At 39.3% G+C, this 20087-nt stretch overlaps 2 protein-coding genes across 3 annotated transcripts; both read left to right on the top strand.

The window, feature by feature from the left end:
- Positions 1-686: 686 nt before the first annotated feature.
- LOC129928410 (dentin sialophosphoprotein-like) lies at positions 687-4213 on the top strand. Its single transcript, XM_056042657.1, has 2 exons — positions 687-711; positions 2298-4213. The coding sequence occupies exons 1-2, from the start codon at positions 687-689 to the stop codon at positions 4211-4213; spliced, it is 1941 nt and encodes a 646-aa protein (XP_055898632.1).
- Positions 4214-5085: 872 nt separating this feature from the next.
- LOC106068445 (uncharacterized) lies at positions 5086-18392 on the top strand. Of its 2 annotated transcripts, none has more exons than XM_056039980.1 (5): positions 5086-5181; positions 12143-12339; positions 14752-14901; positions 16398-16532; positions 18136-18392. In XM_056039980.1, exons 1-5 carry the CDS (start codon positions 5094-5096, stop codon positions 18265-18267), a joined length of 702 nt encoding a protein of 233 aa, XP_055895955.1. In that variant the 5' UTR covers positions 5086-5093; the 3' UTR covers positions 18268-18392. The 2 variants fall into 2 exon arrangements, with proteins under 2 accessions (XP_055895955.1, XP_055895956.1); XM_056039981.1 differs by lacking the exon at positions 5086-5181 and adding an exon at positions 10686-10825.
- Positions 18393-20087: the final 1695 nt, after the last annotated feature.

Below are 20087 nucleotides of genomic sequence, written 5' to 3'. Positions count from 1 at the left end.
GACCAAAATGACCAGTGTGCAACTTGTCGAGAATTTCATTTCTCATACTTGAAGGAATTATAATTCTGTTCTGATAAAACAATATTCCATTCTCTTCATGAATACTGTCTTTAAATGACCAGCACACCTTTACTGCTTCATTCACTTGTTTTTTAAACTTTGGCCTTCCTTTTCTGACATAATTGTTCAATAACTTCAGTTTAACATCATATTCAGTTTTCCGACACATTTCTTGTATCTTCTGATCACTTCCGGAAAACTTTTCTGTTGCGCTATGAGTTTTCACGAGCATGTCATCATCTGGACTCGATTGCTCTTTGCTCTTGACCACGTAATAGTTTATCATCTTCATGCAATTGAGAACCTGACGTACAAGTTGTTGTTAGTTGACTTCTCTGCATCAACTCTCGTGGAACTTCATTCTGTTGCTTGACATCATCTACCTGGACTTTTTCTTTTGCTTCAATTAGTTTCAAAGCAATAGATGTCTTTATACCTAAAACTGGGTTTATTTCATTCTTGATCACATACAGATCATCATGGACCTCCACATCGCCGACTTTAAATGTGACCGATGCAACTCCTTTAAGTTCTAATGCTTCATCCCCCAATGCTCGTAGGGTAGTATTTGAATGCTTTAACTGAGTATCAGTTTCTAAATTGTTCCACGTTGACTCTGATATCACATGTCTGACCAAATGCTGGGCAATTGTATTTTCTGTGAGATCCACCACAAGATCTGCAATCTCTAATGAAACTTGTTACATGATTCTTTGCCTTTTTTTCCTGTGAGGTTTTGACTGGCTTTCTATCTTCTGTCTTCTTTAATTTATTAGCAGCATCTACATGTAGTCCTTTCATATCTATCATTTGGTCCTGGGTATGCTCGCCAGCACGAATTATGCTTGCTGCTTTCTCTAAAGTTAAGTCTACATCTCTCAGAAGTCTCTCTCTCTCTCACTCGATCCGAATGTAGGCCTATGCCACATACCAATCAATCTCTAATGAGTTCATCTCGAAGGCTGTCAAACTTGCATTCTTTTGCCAAATTCTTCAAATCAGTATAATATTGTTCAAACGTTTCACTGTCCTTCTGATTACTTGTGAAGAATTTAAATCTGTCATACACAAATACACAAAAAAATGATTCTGAAACCTTTCAATTACTTTGTCTACAGTTTCATCTTCACATACTTGAAAAGTATTGTAGATGTCTCGAGCGGGTTCACCGATCAGGTGTAACAATAAAGCTTTCTTCACTGGCTCGGGCTTTGTATTCTTTTCAGTGGCAACCATAAAAAGTTCAAAACTTTGTCTCCATTTTTTCCATCTTTCAGATAGATTACCGTCTAGTGACAACGGTTTAGGAGGATCGAATAATTCCATTATGCGTATAGATTCTAAATTCTATGTCTAGATCTAGATCTAGATTCTAAAACAAAATGAACTAGTGACACCACTTGATACAAATAAAATGTTACTAAATCATAAATGTACTTTTAGCAATTTAGAAACCACTACCTGTTACAAACGCTTTAAACCAATCTTACACTAGATCTGACACCTAATCTGACATCAAATCTGACAACATGTTCTGTTGTTACAGATAAATATATAACATACTGTAGACATTAATTAATAATAATGATAATAATAACGGAGACTGTTTATCAAAGTAGACATAGAAGACTCTCTTTTTGTTTCCGTTCTAATTCTTTGCTTTCGCACAAAACATAAACAACAAACAATGACGTAATATCATATAATATTAGCACAACAAGAAAATAAAGTGAGATTGATCTTAACTCCAGTCATTCACCCAACAAATGCTTGCGACATATAGGCCTTACCTGATGGCCGAACACAATCCCAAACTACAGCCTATGAGAAACAATTCGGCAAACCCCAACATAACAAAATCTAACGGCATAATTAATGGGGCTGTATTCGGCACATATTGAGAAAAACAGTCGAAGATATTGCAAGACAGATTCTAGACCGGAACCCACGGGGGAAGTTGAACGCTAGGAGACCAAAGTAAACACGGAGAAGATCTGAGACCGGTGTTGTAGAATTCTGGCACACACAGAGGGAAAGTTATCAACAAATAATGTTGTTCCTTTTGACTTTCCGTCCCCATCAGCATATGCCCGTCTTTCCAGCGGTTCCACGACAAATCGTTCACAATTCGTTGACCTAACAATTCTTTCACCCGACATTTTGTTCACCCGGCTTATGATTCACCTAGAACCGGTTCACAGACACCTGAAATGGTTTACAAGACAAATCGTTCACAGACACCACAAATGGTTTACACGACAAATGGTTCACAGACACCACAAATGGTTTACACTACAAATGGCTAACAGACAAATCGTTCACAGACACCACAAATGGATTACACGACAAATCGTTCACAGACACCACAAATGGTTTACACGACAAATCGTTCACAGACACCACAAATGGTTTACACGACAAATCGTTCACAGACACCACAAATGGATTACACGACAAATGGTTCACAGACACAACAAATGGATTACACGACAAATCGTTCACAGACACCACAAATGGTTTACACGACAAATGGTTCACAGACACCACAAATGGTTTACACGACAAATGGTTCACAGACACCACAAATGGTTTACACGACAAATCGTTCACAGACACCACAAATGGTTTACACGACAAATCGTTCACAGACACCACAGATGGTTTACACGACAAATGGTTCACAGACACCACAAATGGTTTACACGACAAATGGTTCACAGACACCACAAATGGTTTACACTACAAATGGCTAACAGACAAATCGTTCACAGATACCACAAATGGATTACACGACAAATCGTTCACAGACACCACAAATGGTTTACACGACAAATGGCTAACAGACAAATCGTTCACAGACACCACAAATGGATTACACGACAAATCGTTCACAAACACCACAAATGGTTTACACGACAAATGGCTAACAGACAAATCGTTCACAGACACCACAAATGGATTACACGACAAATGGCTAACAGACAAATCGTTCACAGACACCACAAATGGTTTACACGACAAATGGCTAACAGACAAATCGTTCACAGACACCACAAATGGTTTACACGACAAATGGCTAACAGACAAATCGTTCACAGACACCACAAATGGATTACACGACAAATGGCTAACAGACAAATCGTTCACAGACACCACAAATGGTTTACACGACAAATGGCTAACAGACAAATCGTTCACAGACACCACACATGGATTACACGACAAATGGTTCACAGACACCACAAAAGGATTACACGACAAATCGTTCACAGACACCACAAATGATTTACACGACAAATGGTTCACAGACACCACAAATGGTTTACACGACAAATGGTTCACAGACACCACAAATGGTTTACACGACAAATCGTTCACAGACACCACAAATGGTTTACACGACAAATCGTTCACAGACACCACAAATGGTTTACACGACAAATCGTTCACAGACACCACAAATGGTTTACACGACAAATGGTTCACAGACACCACAAATGGTTTACACGACAAATGGTTCACAGACACCACAAATGGTTTACACTACAAATGGCTAACAAACAAATCGTTCACAGACACCACAAATGGTTTACACGACAAATGGTTCACAGACACCACAAATGGTTTACACGACAAATGGTTCACAGACACCACAAATGGTTTACACGACAAATGGTTCACAGACACCACAAATGGTTTACACGACAAATGGTTCACAGACACCACAAATGGTTTACACTACAAATGGCTAACAAACAAATCGTTCACAGACACCACAAATGGATTACACGACAAATCGTTCACAGACACCACAAATGGTTTACACGACAAATGGTTCACAGACACCACAAATGGTTTACACGACAAATGGTTCACAGACACCACAAATGGTTTACACGACAAATCGTTCACAGACACCACAAATGGTTTACACGACAAATCGTTCACAGACACCACAAATGGTTTACACGACAAATCGTTCACAGACACCACAAATGGTTTACACGACAAATGGTTCACAGACACCACAAATGGTTTACACGACAAATCGTTCACAGACACCACAAATGGTTTACACGACAAATCGTTCACAGACACCACAAATGGTTTACATGATAAATGGCTCATAGACGAATCGTTCACTGGATACTAACACATTATCAATATTCTCGTCGCGTGTTTAATTTCTTGACATTAAAAGAAAAGATCTGTCTTCCTTCTTTCTCTATTTTTCTCTGCTTCTGTGGCCTACGGTTAACGAGGGTGTCATGTAGCCAGCACAACGCCCAACCGCCTTTACTTTTCCCCAACTAATGTCAGGTACCCATTAAAGCTTTGTGAACTTAGAGGTGGCCCAAAGATCCCGAAGTTAAAAATCCCAGTCATCACCAGGATTTGAACCCGAGACCCCCGATTCGGAAGCCAAGCGCTTTAACGCTCAGCCACCGCGCCTCCTAATTCTGATATACTTTCTGAAAATATTGAAACCTGCCTCTTTACATGCCTTCGGGGGCCGATTTTGAGTTTGTGTTTCCACACAAACTGTCTTTGTAGCCTTGTTCTATTTCATTAGGGGCCACCAAATTCACTTCGCCTTGGCCCTAGGGCTTCCAATTATATAAGGCCGGCCCTAAGAATGAGGACAGTATGTGATTACAAATAAAACTCAAACAGAAAAGAGAAAAAAAAATTGCGATCTTACAACAAGCTAGCTGAACAATTGAAATGGATCCTCGTGTGATTGACGTCAAGCAATTGACGTTCGCCGTGTACTTCTGCAGTCACGTGGTCTTGCTCGCCCCACCCCGATCGCTATGTCCTTAGCGTTCTTTAATCTGGTCCACTCAAGTCTAGGTGTTTAACTAAAATACATATGCCATCATTATTGTCAATCCTTATCGTCTACATTTACTCCGCCCCTTTTTAAAAATCCACCCATTCAACTGGACACTGGATTTAGCACTTAACTGAGGGTTTAACAGCATGGCGCCTCTAGAAGTAGGCCTAATACAACTTTATCGGGCAGGGAGTCAATGCATATAAAAGGTTTTAATTTGTTAACATTGAACCCATTCTGTTGGTTCATCAACTTCTGTGATCACTCCATCTTGTTGCATTTGTGTGAGTTTTCTTTTTAATTCTTCATAGAGTGATGGTGCAACTCTGCGCGCACATTGAATAACTGGTTTTGCATCTGACGTCAGTTTAATGTGATACTTCATTTTGTATGTACCGAGTCCTTCGAATACTTGGTTATATTTTTTCATCAACACTTGTGGAACTTCATTTTCTTGCTTGACATCGTGTACTTCGACATTTCTCTTTGCCTCAATAAGTTTTAAAGCAATAAATGTCTTCAGACCTAGTCTAGGATTTATACTTTTCTTGATCACGTACAGATCATCTTTAACTTCTACATCGCCGACTTTAAATGTGACCGATGCAACTCCCTTCAGTTCTAATGCTTCATCCCCCAATGCTCGTAGGGTAGTATTTGAATTCTTTAACTGAGTATCAGTTTCTAAATTGTTCCACGTTGACTCTGATATCACATTAGCTTGTGCTCCTGTGTCAATCTTCATTTTAACTATTTTTCCCATAATATTGACATCAACCATCCAAACTTTGACATTGTTGTCAGTACCAATTGTCTCAAACCACAACTCATTTACTTGGCTTGACTGACTTTCATCTTCCAATAAATCAACAGCCTTGAAGTGTTTCGAACGACATTTTACAGCGACATGATTTCTTTTTTTACATTTTCGGCATGTCTGTCCGAATGCTGGGCAATTGTATTTTCTGTGAGATCCACCACAAGATCTGCAATCTCTAATGAAACTTGTTACATGATTCTTTGCCATATTTTCCTGTGAGGTTTTGACTGGCTTTCTATCTTCTGTCTTTTTTAATTTATTAGCAGCATCCATATGTAGTCCTTTCATATCTATCATTTGGTTCTGGGTATGCTCGTCAGCACGAATTATGCTTGCTGCTTTCTCTAAAGTTAAGTCTACATCTCTCAGAAGTCTCTCTCTCACTCGATCCGACTGTATGCCACATACCAATCGATCTCTGATCAGTTCATCTCGAAGGTTGTCAAACTTGCATTCTTTTGCGAAATTCTTTAACTCAGTGTAATACTGTTCAAACGTTTCTCCGTCTTTCTGCTTTCTTGAAAAGAATTTAAATCTGTCATACACAGTGTTGGACTTCGGCAAAAAATAATTCTGAAACCTTTCAATGAGTTTGTCTACAGTCTCATCTTCACATACTTGAAAAGTATTGTAGATGTCTCGAGCGGGTTCACCGATCAGGTGTAACAATAAAGCTTTCTTCACTGGCTCGGGCTTTGTATTCTTTTCAGTGGCGACCATAAACAGTTCAAAACTTTGTCTCCATTTTTTCCATCTTTCAGATAGATTACCGTCTAGTGACGACGGTTTAGGAGGATCGAATAATTCCATTATGCGTACAGATTCTAAATTCTATGTCTAGATCTAGATCTAACAACATGAACTAACGACACCACAAATAAAATGTACTATTAGCAATTTAGAAACCACTAGATCTAAATCTACCTGTTACCAGCACTTTAAAGCAATTTGACACTAGATTTGACACCTAATCTAACACCAGATCTGACACAAGATCTGAAACCAAATCTGACACCAGGTTCTGTAGTTACAGATTAATAATAAATTTCTGTAGACGTTACTAATTAATAATGATAATAACGAGACTGTCTTGATCAAGGTAGACATATATAACTAACTTTTATTTCCGTCCGATTCTTTGCTTTCGCATAAAACATAAACAACAAACAATGACGTAATATCTTCTAATATTAGTACACAAACAACGTCTGAAACAAGGAAGGGTCAGAATGTAATGAAGATTTATTACGTACACACACATATATGCGTGTGTGGGGAAAGAAAAAGATTCACCACCAAAGCCTAAAAAAAAAATCATGCGATTAACCAAATAATTTCAACATTGATAATTTTTTTTCCAATTAAAATACAAGTAAGATTTTGTAAATTATGAAACAAAAAGTGAAAAGGTTTGTGGTGTGAACCAATTGTCTGTGAGCCAGTTGTCGGTGAGCCAGTTGTCTGTGAGCCAATTGTCTGTGAGCCAGTTGTCGGTGAGACAGTTGTCTGTGAGCCAATTGTCTGTGAGCCAATTGTATGTGAGCCAGTTGTCGGTGAGTCAGTTATCTGTGAGCCAGTTGTCTGTGAGCCAGTTGTCTGTGAGCCAATTGTATGTGAACCAGTTGTCTGTGAGCCAATTGTATGTGAACCAGTTGTCTGTGAGCCAATTGTATGTGAACCAATTGTCAGTGAACCAATTGTCTGTGAGCCAGTTGTCGGTGAGACAGTTGTCTGTGAGACAGTTGTCGGTGAGCCAGTTGTCTGTGAGCCAGTTGTCAGTGAACCAATTGTCTGTGAGCCAGTTGTCGGTGAGAAAGTTGTCGGTGAGCCAGTTGTCTGTGAGCCAGTTGTCAGTGAACCAATTGTATGTGAACCAGTTGTCTGTGAGCCAATTGTATGTGAACCAATTGTCTGTGAGCCAGTTGTCGGTGAGCCAGTTGTCTGTGAGCCAGTTGTCGGTGAGCCAGTTGTCTGTGAGCCAATTGTCTGTGAGCCAGTTGTCGGTGAGCCAGTTGTCTGTGAGCCAGTTGTCGGTGAGACAGTTGTCGGTGAGCCAGTTGTCTGTGAGCCAGTTGTCGGTGAGCCAATTGTATGTGAGCCAGTTGTCGGTGAGTCAGTTATCTGTGAGCCAGTTATCTGTGAGCCAATTGTATGTGAACCAGTTGTCTGTGAGCCAATTGTATGTGAACCAGTTGTCTGTTAGCCAATTGTATGTGAACCAGTTGTCAGTGAACCAATTGTCTGTTAGCCAGTTGTCGGTGAGACAGTTGTCTGTGAGCCAGTTGTCGGTGAGACAGTTGTCGGTGAGCCAGTAGTCTGTGAGCCAGTTGTCAGTGAATTAATTGTCTGTGAGCCAGTTGTCGGTGAGAAAGTTGTCGGTGAGCCAGTTGTCTGTGAGCCAGTTGTCAGTGAACCAATTGTATGTGAACCAGTTGTCTGTGAGCCAATTGTATGTGAACCAATTGTCTATGAGCCAGTTGTCGGTGAGCCAGTTGTCGGTGAGACAGTTGTCTGTGAGACAGTTGTCTGTGAGCCAGTTGTCTGTGAGCCAGTTGTCGGTGAGACAGTTGTCGGTGAGCCAGTTGTCTGTGAAACAGTTGTCAGTGAACCAATTGTATGTGAACCAGTTGTCGGTGAGTCAGTTGTCTGTGAGCCAGTTGTCAGTGAACCAGTTGTCTGTGAGCCAGTTGTCGGTCAGCCAGTTGTCGGTGAGACAGTTGTCTGTGAGACAGTTGTCTGTGAGCCAGTTGTCGGTGAGCCAGTTGTCGGTGAGCCAGTTGTCTGTGAGCCAGTTGTCAGTGAACCAATTGTCTGTGAGCCAGTTGTCGGTGAGTCAGTTGTCTGTGAGCCAGTTGTCAGTGAACCAGTTGTCTGTGAGCCAGTTGTCGGTGAGTCAGTTGTCTGTGAGCCAGTTGTCAGTGAACCAGTTGTCTGTGAGCCAGTTGTCGGTGAGCCAGTTGTCTGTGAGCCAATTGTATGTGAACCAGTTTTCTGTGAGCCAGTTGTCGGTGAGCCAGTTGTCTGTAAGCCAATAGTATGTGAACCAGTTGTCTGTGAGCCAGTTGTCGGTGAGCCAGTTGTCTATGAGCCAATTGTATGTGAACCAGTTGTCTGTGAGCCAGTTGTCGGTGAGCCAGTTGTCTGTGAGCCAGTTGTATGTGAACCAGTTGTCTGTGAGCCAGTTGTCTGTGAGCCAGTTGTCTGTGAGCCAGTTGTCGGTGAGCCAGTTGTCTGTGAGTCAGTTGTCTGTGAGCCAGTTGTCTGTGAGCCAGTTGTCGGTGAGCCAGTTGTCTGTGAGCCAGTTGTCGGTGAGCCAGTTGTCTGTGAGCCAATTGTATGTGAACCAATTGTATGTGAACCAGTTGTCTGTGAGCCAGTTGTCGGTGAGCCAGTTGTCTGTGAGCCAATTGTATGTGAACCAATTGTATGTGAACCAGTTGTCTGTGAGCCAGTTGTCTGTGAGCCAGTTGTCTGTGAGCCAGTTGTCGGTGAGCCAGTTGTCTGTGAGCCAGTTGTCGGTGAGACAGTTGTCTGTGAGCCAATTGTATGTGAACCAATAGTATGTGAACCAATTGTCTGTGAGCCAGTTGTCTGTGAGCCAGTTGTCTGTGAGCCAGTTGTCTGTGAGCCAGTTGTCTGTGAGCCAATTGTATGTGAACCAATTGTATGTGAACCAATTGTATGTGAACCAGTTGTCTGTGAGCCAGTTGTCTGTGAGCCAGTTGTCGGTGAGCCAGTTGTCTGTGAGCCAGTTGTCGGTGAGCCAGTTGTCTGTGAGCCAATTGTATGTGAACCAGTTGTCTGTGAGCCAGTTGTCGGTGAACGTTTTATTTGGTGAACGAATTGATCCCCAATCCATTTCGACAGTGCCTAACATAACACATTTTTAGAAAGCTTATGCTTTATATTAACTCACGCTGTCTGGTACAATTTATGTTCACATTTATTTCTCCCACGTCTCGTAATCTATATTTACATTAAGAACAGTCGCCTATTAAGTTATGTCCCCCTTTTAGACCTTGCTATTTATAGGGCAGATGACGTAAAAGTAATCTGTTTGTAAGGGCCGACAGTAAACGAGGGTGTCTTGGGGCCAGCACAACAGTCGCCAGTAAGCAATACAAAAATTACATCTGATGTCATCACTTTCACCTATCCCTTAGTCTGGTGAACCTTTGGGGCACCACACATGATCTGTCGACCGCCTTTATTATATAATGTAAACGAAATTAATGAACCAACAATCTGTTAAGACAGACGCATTTTCTTACACAAACAGTTTTCTCGATTTGTGCACTCACTAAGTTGTCAACGACATCACCAGAGTCAATTGTTTCGGCCAGCTCTTTTTATAAGTGATGCAAAGTCAGACAAAGGCTTCTGTCCCCTTGACGCTATCAGATAGGTTCAACTTAATTTAGTCGATATTTTATGTTGTGTTTTGATTCTCATTTTGGCGCCCACTTCTCTCCTGCGCCCTCCCCTCGCTACGCCCCTGAAAGGAAGCTCTGTATGTGAAAATTTTCATAACAACATTTTTAAATGGACATTTCCTTTCTTCGAAACATCTGGACACTTGACCCATTAAAAAAAACAACATCTTAGAATCGTCTCTCTTTATTTCTTCTTTTTTTTTAAATTAGAAACTAAAAGTACATCTAAAATTTTCCAAAAACATTTCGAAGAAAAAAAGATCATGCAGAAATTATAAAACAGATGGGACTCAGATCTATAACATTGAACCCTAACATTTGATACACGAATGAGTATCTTCTATCCATCTCTATTTTTTCAGAGAAAACCACCCCAACCATCCTACATGGTAATTCCTCTAGATATAATGAGCATTTGATTACTATTGACACACAATTTGTGAAAGTGTAATGTAAATATCAGCTCCTGTCACACCCAGCCTAGCGCACGACAAAAGCATGACGAGACTGTCAGTGAGAGCCGTCAAGAGATTTGTTTGCACGATAGGATGTGATGGCATAGTGGCGCCATCTGGGTTTCATTCTAGGATATGCGATTCCATATAAGCTGAACGAGTTTTGTTTAATCGTACAGCGCCTTTGCAACTTTCACCCGCAAACTGTTGTCATTCTCTTGTAAGATACAAACAATAGAAAATACTTAAAGTTTAACCGTAGTAAGATGTAGATGTTTTAATTAAGATTCATTTATCGAAATATAGGGCCTAGTAATGTTAAACTTAGTTGTGTATATAGCAGGGGTGGCCAACTGTTTGATTTTTGTGACCCAATTTATTTTCGTTTCTTACTTGCGTGCGCCATACAAACGTTTGCCTGAGCTAGCCAGGAAAACCAGTGACTTGGCAGAATTTAAGTCATTGGTTAATATGCATGACTAAATGCATGACGCGTAGGACGTAATCATCTTCTTTTTTTTAAAGTAACGTCTGTATTATATAAGATAAGATAATTGGTAGCCATTAAACAATAAAATATTGTAATTTAAACATATTTGGTCAGTTAAACATAGCATGGCATAAATCATAATGACATATAAGATAGTGTGGACAGATAGATCAGGTGTAGACGGATAAACTTTGCTTACTTTAATGACATTAATTAATCATCATTGTTTTTGTGTTTTAATATTATGGTTCAGTGTTTTATGTATAATTGTAAGAAAGGTAAACATAACTAGCTTAAAAAGAGAAATTATGAATTCGCTTGGCTTTAACCAGATCTGTAGGTAGCCTAATATTGAACTGGGCGCCATAGACCAAGCTTCAAAATTGGACAGTCGCGACCTCAGCTTGCTCGCATCTGTATGTTGATATGAAGTGATAGGCAAAGGCATAATTTAGGCACATTTTCTTAGTTCTAGAAAATGTACTCGTGGAAATGATTGCCAACAAATGAAGCGTTTCAGATGCGTTCAGAAGTGAAGGAAGTTCATAAAATTTCACTTTGTCAAACACGAATAGGATCTTACAACAACCGCGCCCGTTACAGACGTTTTGTGCGCGCTATGTGTGGCTAGAATGTCCCTCGCAGTTTTAGTATTGGCCAGCGCCCCTTCTTCAATTAATTAACCTAGTCATACTTTTTTTTTTTACTTGGTTTAATGGTGCGCTTCAGACGCCAGGATAATGAATCCACACATTGAAAGATGTAGGAAAACGGTTTTAAATTACCGGACCTCACTGGCAAGCGCTTTCGTTAGACCCAGAAGCAGAGCAGGTTTAGGGGGGGGAGGCGAACCAACATTTTTTTGACTAAGGTGAATTATATGCAAACATTTGAGAAACGGAGAATTATATATATGTATGCATGACGCGTTGGGCGTTATCGTCTCCTTTTTTTTTTTTTGAAGTGACGTCCTGTATTTTATAAGATAAGAAGATGTAGCTTGAGACAAGTTATAGGTCCTTTCAAGCCTCGCTCCTTCAATTGCAGGTTCAGAAATCATGATGCGCAAGACAACTTTGTCCCTGGCTCTTGTGCTATATTTGACAGTTGGAATTCCCCATGTTCTAGGGCAGTCAGAAGCCAATAACAGCACGAGTCAAGTCACAGAGGACACCACTGTGGAGGACCCCTATTACCAAGTCTTTGAAGATTCTATTTATAACGCTGTGGAAACTATCAAACAGGTAATAACTTCCTATCTGAGTTGTAAAGCACTTGTCTTTTAAACCAAGAGTCTTATGGCTTCCAAACTAAGGGAACTCGGGTTTAAATCCCGTTGAAGACTGGTAATATGCCTTCATAGCCCACGGTTAAGGAGGGTGTCATGTGGCCAGCATAACGACCAGCCGCCTTTACTTTTCCACAACTAATGTCAGGTATTCATTAGAGCTGAGTGGACTCGGAGGCACCCTTAAGATCCCGAAATTAGAAATCCCATTCATCACCAGAATTCTTTAACACTCAACCACCGCACTTCCTGTGCCCATTAGAGTTGGGGTAGATTCAAGGGCGCCCTAAGAATCCCGAAATTCAAAATCACCGGGACTCGAGCTCAATACCGCACGGTTCCGATGCCTAGCGCTTTACCACCACGCTCCAAGATAACTCTATTTGGATTTTATTTCACTCAAAACAACGGGTTGTGGACCCATCATCATATTCTTTAACCCGTATCAAGTAGGCTTACGTTACTAGGCATAAAGCAATACGTTTCTAGGCAACACTCATTTACAGAGAATAGAAATGTCCAAATAGTGATAAAACGAGTTTTAAAATATTTTCAGTTCTGATAAGCCTATGTTGTTTTTCTTTAAATTATTAAATGTACGATAAGGGAGAGAATCGTTTTTTTTTTAGGGTTTTGGAAGTTTTGGAGAGTTACTGTTTATGAATTGTACTTAAAAAGTCAAGAGTTGATTGGTGTTATTACCAGTCTGTAAGCAATGTGTTTATTTATTGTGTGTGTTTATGAGATTCTAATGATTTATCATATCAGAAGGTGAAATCAAATTTAATAAGCTTAGTAACTGGAAACGCAAAATTTGTATCAGACAGACTGACATGAGTTTATTTTAGCTTGGTAAAAATAAAAGTGTAATCGGGAGATATATATCAACCAGAGTCACTAATTTTAATGAAGCTTTAAAAAAATTTTTTTTGTTTTTTTTTTGGTGGTGCAAAAGTTTAGCAAAATAAAATCAAAATAAATAAATGACGGATGGTCGCCTGGTCGCGTGATGCGCACCAGGGACTGTGACTGGAATTCAGGGTTCGAAGCCTATTCGCAGGCATCCCTCTCTGTCCTGCAGGAAGAAGTAAGACGTAATTTCTAAAGCAACGTCCAGGATGTTCAAGTTATAAGCCTAACAACCCTTATCTTATCATATTTTATATAATACAGACGTTACTTCAAAAAAGAAGATTACGTCCTACGCGTCATGCATTTAGTCATGCATATTAACCAATGACCTAAATTCTGCTAAGTCACTGGTTTTAATGTCTGACTTAGGCCACCCGTTCCATGGTAGATATGTGTGATGGCATAGAGAACGTGCATGATGTAGGTCTATTCTTTATGGAAGCTAAGTATCATCAGACTATTCTCTGGACATCTTTAACTCTTTCTCTCCTAACTGACGATACCAGAGTTGATTCCACCAGAATGTGGTAAATAACTACGGAGAGAAAGAGTTAAGTTACTTCATATCTAATGGCGTATGGGGTTTCAAGCTTGCTGTTAAATACATTATATGGCCTTTTTTTTTAGTCTGTGGATCATTTCATATAATTGAGATGAATGCCTGGGGATCAGCTTTGGTTGGAACGATGTCATCCACACCGCAGTCCTCCCACCCCTCTTCAAGATGCTGTATGAAAAAGAAATGCAGGTGTCGATAAAATTTAGATCAGCGGCGTCGCTGGTTCTGTCAGGATATAGCACCGTATGCCCAAGGGTCACCGGCTTTTGATTTTTCTTAGGAGTAGACTCCAGAAACTTTTCCCATGTTTGGCAAGACTGCAGAGGATCGGATTCAGATTTCACTACTAGTAGCCAGCCGGAAGCTTACTGACCCTATATCTGAACCACACGTGAAGGTCAGGTGTTAGAGGCTATATGAGACGCATTCCATTGAAAGCTCTTTATTTTATAGGTAGTGAGATGAGTTCTTAAATCCAATACCACTCACGGCAATAACAACCTTACGGAACCACAAAATACATTACCAGCATTTCATAATGTCATAGGTTAAAATTCGGCTACGGTGCTCGACAGTATAGAAGTATAGAGACTTTCAAAGTAGTCCACTGCTTTTACCTTCACTAAGATTTAGATCTAGTCAATGTCAATTCAATCTTAACTAAAAAATGAAACAAGATGTTAATTTTTTTAGAAGGTAAAAACTTCCGGCAGACGTGACCTAGACCTTCAAAGACGTGGATGGTTAAAGAAAGTATGGAACGCTGTCAAGCTTGACAGTATAGAAGTATAGAGCCTTTCAAAGTATTCCATTGCTTTTACCTTCACTAAGATTTAGATCTAGTCAATGTCAATTCAATCTTAACTAAAAAATGAAACAACATGTTAATTTTTTTAGAATGTAAAAACTTCCGGCAGACGTGACCTAGACCTTCAAAGGCGTGGATGGTTAAAGAAAGTATGGAACGTCGTCAAGCCCGTTGTAATATCTACAGTAGTAAAAACCGCTGCTAGTGCACTGTTGGGCAAGAGAGCCCAAGAAGAGGAAGTAAGTTTTTCTAGGTGCCTATTACATTTACATCTTGGTTTTTAAATTATTCTGTCACTCTCTGTAAAAGATCATGTAAAGCTCATCTTTTTCTATAACTAACGATTCACGAGGATGTCATGTGGCCAGCACAACCATTTCTTTCTTTACTTATGTCAGGCACATATTTGAGTTGTGTGCACTCGGGGCGTCCTATTTAGAAATCCCAGTCATCACTGGCATATATAAAGAACCTCTAATCATATTCTATACCGTGACACTATGGCGGTGTGTGTATTCAGACCAGGGCATAACATTACTAATATGAGAGTCTTGTTTAATCCTTTGTTTGGTTTGGACATTCTTGAATATTTTTTTTTTAGTTGGAAGCTTAATAAGGAATGCAATATTTTTATAGACTCAGCCTCTGAATGCCGATGGTATTTGAAAGTATTGTTCCCTTTGAAGCTAGTATTATTATTATCAGACTTATTTGTTAATAAACTAAAATTATGAATATAAACTATATTTTAAATACAGAAGAGAATCTTATTGTCAGTTTCTATACTTAACCAGTTCAATGAATCTGCATACTTGCAAGGTTCTATACGTAACCTGTTCAATGAATCTATGGTTACCAGGTTCTATACTTAACCAGTTCAATGAATCTGTATGGTTACCAGGTTCTATACTTAACCAGTTCAATGAATCTATATGGTTGCCAGGTTCTATACGTAACCAGTTCAATGAATCTGTATGGTTACCAGGTTCTATACGTAACCAGTTCAATGAATCTGCATGGTTACCAGGTTCTATACGTAACCAGTTCAATGAATCTATATGGTTACCAGGTTCTATACGTAACCAGTTCAATGAATCTGTATGGTTGCCAGGTTCTATACGTAACCAGTTCAATGAATCTATATGGTTACCAGGTTCTATACTTAACCAGTTCAATGAATCTGTATGGTTGCCAAGTTCTATACGTAGCCAGTTCAATGAATCTGTATGGTTACCAGGTTCTATACGTAACCAGTTCAATGAATCTGCATGGTTGCCAGGTTCTATACGTAACCAGTTCAATGAATCTGCATGGTTGCCAGGTTCTATACGTAATCAGTTCAATGAATCTGTATGGTTGCCAGGTTCTATACTTAACCAGTTCAATGAATCTGTATGGTTGCCAGGTTCTATACTTAACCAGTTCAATGAATCTGTATGGTTGCCAGGTTCTATACGTAACCAGTTCAATGAATCTGTATGGTTGCCAGGTTCTATACGTAACCAGTTCAATGAATCTGTATGGTTGCCAGGTTCTATACGTAATCAGTTCAATGAATCTGTATGGTTGCCAGGTTCTATACGTAATCAGTTCAATGAATCTCTTTACAGTGTAGCCTACATGTAAATATATATATGTATGTGTACAATGTCACGTTAGTACAGTTCTCTGTATTCTTTTCCATACTAGGTGTATTTTTTTTTTAAAGATGTAAATCTATAAATCTAATCTGCAGAGTTTAGAAGACTTAAAGATAAGAATTCCTGCAAAAAGAGGTTGGCTGGGCAAGGTCTGGAAAGCAGTAAAAACCACGGTGATTCAGAAAGCAGTGACGTCTGTATTGGGTAAAAGAGCGTCCCCTGGCGGAGAGGTTTGTTTGGTCTTAGGATAAGTTATACATGACTATATTGTCTCCTTGCATTATTTTTTTTTTTTAATTTTTAGTTTGAAAGTTAAAGGTAAATCCAGGGTGTTGTTTTAAGACCTAAAGGCAAATCCAGGGTGTTGTTTTAAGACTTAAAGGCAAATCCAGGGGCTGTGTCTTCAAAGTCTAGACTAGAGACAGATTCAGGATATTGCTTTAAGATCTAGAGTCAAATCCAGGGGCTGTGTCCTAACGGTCTAGACTAGAGACAGATTCAGGGCATTGCTTTAAGATCTAGAGGCAAATCCAGGGGTTGTGTCTTAAAGGTTTAGACAAGACAAATCCAGGGTGTTGTTATAAGTCCAAACCAACGTGTTTCTTTAAGTGTCTTTAAATCCAGGGGTTGTGGCCTTAAGCTCTAGAGGCAAATCCAGGGTGTGACTTGAAGCTTTTCACAGCCCTAGCCAGACAAAAGCATTAATACTTCTTCTTTACTTCCTGTCCCTTCCCAGCCAACATTCCAGGATTGCCTTTGAATGATTTTTAGAAGGCAATGAGCCCAAATATTAAGAAAGATTGGAATAGGGGCCTACTTTATGTGGCTACGCTGACCCAGCTGCCGCCTACATAATTTGCCACAATCAACACATTGACTGGATGCAATCGATTTTGAAATTAAAATGGAGTTCTTTTCATAAAGTTCACTTAGCACACCGTGTTGCACAGACTTTCTTTATGTCTATATGTCTTTAACATATGTTTTGTTGTAAAATGTTTTACATGTTTCGGATGTTCCTTCAGAGTTGAAGATAATTACTTCCTAGTCCAAACCTCCCGCAGGACGACGGGGGATGGGAGCGGGCAGGGTTTGAACCCGGGACCATCGATAAATCTGAACGACAGTCCAGCGAGCAAACCGCACGACCAGGCAGACATATCAATGTGTATATATATACATTAACCATTTAGTCAATTAATAACTGGTAATCATTTGTTTTGTTTGATACCAACAAAGGAAATTAATCCTTTAGTATTCACAGTTATGGTTCAATATGTAGGATTTCGTCCCCTAAGAGCAGCGGTTCTTAACCTTTTAAGCTCGGCGACCCCTTTTTAGAATCCCCCACTCGGTCGCGACCCCCCCTCCCCCCCCCCCACACACACACAGCAAAAGAAGAATAGACAAAAACAATTCATATTTTCGATAGTCTTAGGCGACCCCTGGCAAATCGTCAATCGACCCCCCAAAGGGGTGGTGACCCACAGGTTGAGAACCCCTGCCTTAGAGAATTGAACACTTTATTTCTTTCTCCCTCGTACATTCTCGGATCGAGTTGAAATTTTAAACAATTATGTATTGTACCTTACAAAACATGAATCAATTAGTCAATAAATTATTGGAAGTTTTTTGTTGTTGTTTGATATCGAATAAAATGGAAATACCTTCTACTACATTATTGAGAGATATAGTTGTATATGCGGAGTTATTTTCATTAGATAAGCTTTGTTTTTAAAAAAAAGATTTTTTTTTATTTTTTACTTTTTTTTTTGTTTACATAATGAAGGAACGCCTCTAACTTTCTCATAAGATCTTCTTCTATGTCACCAGGCAACGGGAAACAATAACACACTGGCAATAGACTGCACCAAAGAAGAACGAGAGAAATACCTGGCCATCAAGAATGCGGCAGACGACTTGTGTGCTTTGGCAGACATTTCAAACATCTATCAATGCCAATAAACGAAACAGGAAAAAAAAATGTGTACAAGCAAGGAAGTACAATAAAAGTAGCAACACAAAACATCTGTATTATGTAATCATATTTTTATAAATGAATAAAACATGATCTGCGATTATTCTGATAATAGTGTGCTTTAAATTTATGGTGTTACTAGTTTAAATGATCTCCCACGTGAAAGGGTATTTGTTTTTCACTTGTTTTAAAAATAGCTTCGTTTGTAAAATGTTTTACAAGTTTTCGGATGTTGCTTCAGAGTTGAAGATAGTTTACTTCCTAGTCCAAACCTCCCGCAGGACGAAGGGGGGCGGGAGCGGGCAGGATTTGAACCCGGGACCATCGACAAGCCCGGACGACAGTCCAGCGCGCAAATCGCACGACCAGGCACTTCTGTGTACTACTTATACAGCGCAACAATTATTTCAGTACTTAGAGAAACATTTAATGTTACACTAACAAGAATGTGTAAATTTCAAATACGAATTCCGAATTTATATTGCAAGTCTAGATTCGATGTTACACTCACAAGAATGCGTAAATTTCAAATATGAACTCCGAATTTATATCGCAAGTCTAGATTCGATGTTACACTCACAAGAATGCGTAAATTTCAAATATGAACTCCGAATTTATATCGCAAGTCTAGATTCGATGTTACACTCACAAGAATGCGTAAATTTCAAATATGAACTCCGAATTTATATTGCAAGTCTAGATTCGATGTTACACTCACAAGAATGCGTAAATTTCAAATATGAACTCCGAATTTATATCGCAAGTCTAGATTCGATGTTATCCTTTCGAATATTCTATATTCACTTTATAGATAAACCACTTTAATTATATTTGTAAATATTGTTGCGGACATGTCCGAAATTTAATTTGTCAGTAAGCCTAATGACCTAAATGATTTTATGATGCAGGTAGATCAACGGTTCTCAAACTGTGGTCTACGGAACCCCCCCCCCCCCCGCCCCCATTGTCCGCAAGAAGAACATAGCTAAACGCCACTATCCGATCGGATAATTTTAATAATAATTATCTGGCCACTCACTGCTGTTTAATATTTCCATTACGTTTTATTCTAGCATGGGAACAAACTTAGATCCCAATAACAGATGCATCCATACTAATACAGGTGCAGGCTTTTGAAATATTCACAAACAAGGAACTTAAAACCGATTTCAGAACACACATTCTGGTTAGAAATACAGATTCCAATTTTCATGTCCGCATTGCAACATTCATATATTTGTACAGGAGATGTTGGCTGTTTGTACCGTCTTCTTATTTGGTACACCATGGGTTCGTTGCCGTAATAAAAAAAAATGTGTATTTGTTGACAAGTGCGGTTGATACCTACACATTCATACAATCTCATCCAATTCTTTTCACATTTGATTTTAAACAAAAGATTATATTCTCAATAAGCACTCCTTCAATATTTTTGTATTTTACATTTGTAACCTATATACTGTTGTAACCATAGACATAAATAAATATAGACTGGCCGAAGGAAGTAACTTCATGTAACTTGAAAACATGTATATCTATTGTATTCGGATTTCCGAATTATGAAAAATTGCATGATCTTCATTCTTAGAGATTAAACAAAACTACACTGCCTCCTTATTTACAATATATATATATAGGTGTGTGGCTGAAATAGATATGAATACTTAACTTTTATACTGCTCATAAATGCTGTATAATAAAGTACACAAAATGCAAGTCACAAATTTTCGTTTCATAAAACTCTTTAATCGGCCAGTCTATATTTATTTATGTCTATGGTTGTAACCCTGCCTTGCACCGGTGCTTG

The sequence above is a fragment of the Biomphalaria glabrata genome, chromosome 9 (assembly GCF_947242115.1).
Source record: "Biomphalaria glabrata chromosome 9, xgBioGlab47.1, whole genome shotgun sequence".
NCBI lineage: Eukaryota > Metazoa > Mollusca > Gastropoda > Planorbidae > Biomphalaria > Biomphalaria glabrata.
This window is presented reverse-complemented; position numbering and strand designations above follow the sequence as displayed.

Coding starts and splice junctions, on each gene's coding strand:
- LOC129928410 (XM_056042657.1), top strand. CDS start 687: ATGTCTGACCAAATGCTGGGCAATT. Junction 712..2,297: donor TGACCAAATGCTGGGCAATT/GTATTTTCTGTG, acceptor AATCGTTCACAG/ACACCACAAATGGTTTACAC.
- LOC106068445 (XM_056039980.1), top strand. CDS start 5,094: ATGCATATAAAAGGTTTTAATTTGTTAACATTGAACCCATTCTGTTGG. Junction 5,182..12,142: donor CTCCATCTTGTTGCATTTGT/GTGAGTTTTCTT, acceptor CTTCAATTGCAG/GTTCAGAAATCATGATGCGC. Junction 14,902..16,397: donor AGAGAGCCCAAGAAGAGGAA/GTAAGTTTTTCT, acceptor TCTAATCTGCAG/AGTTTAGAAGACTTAAAGAT.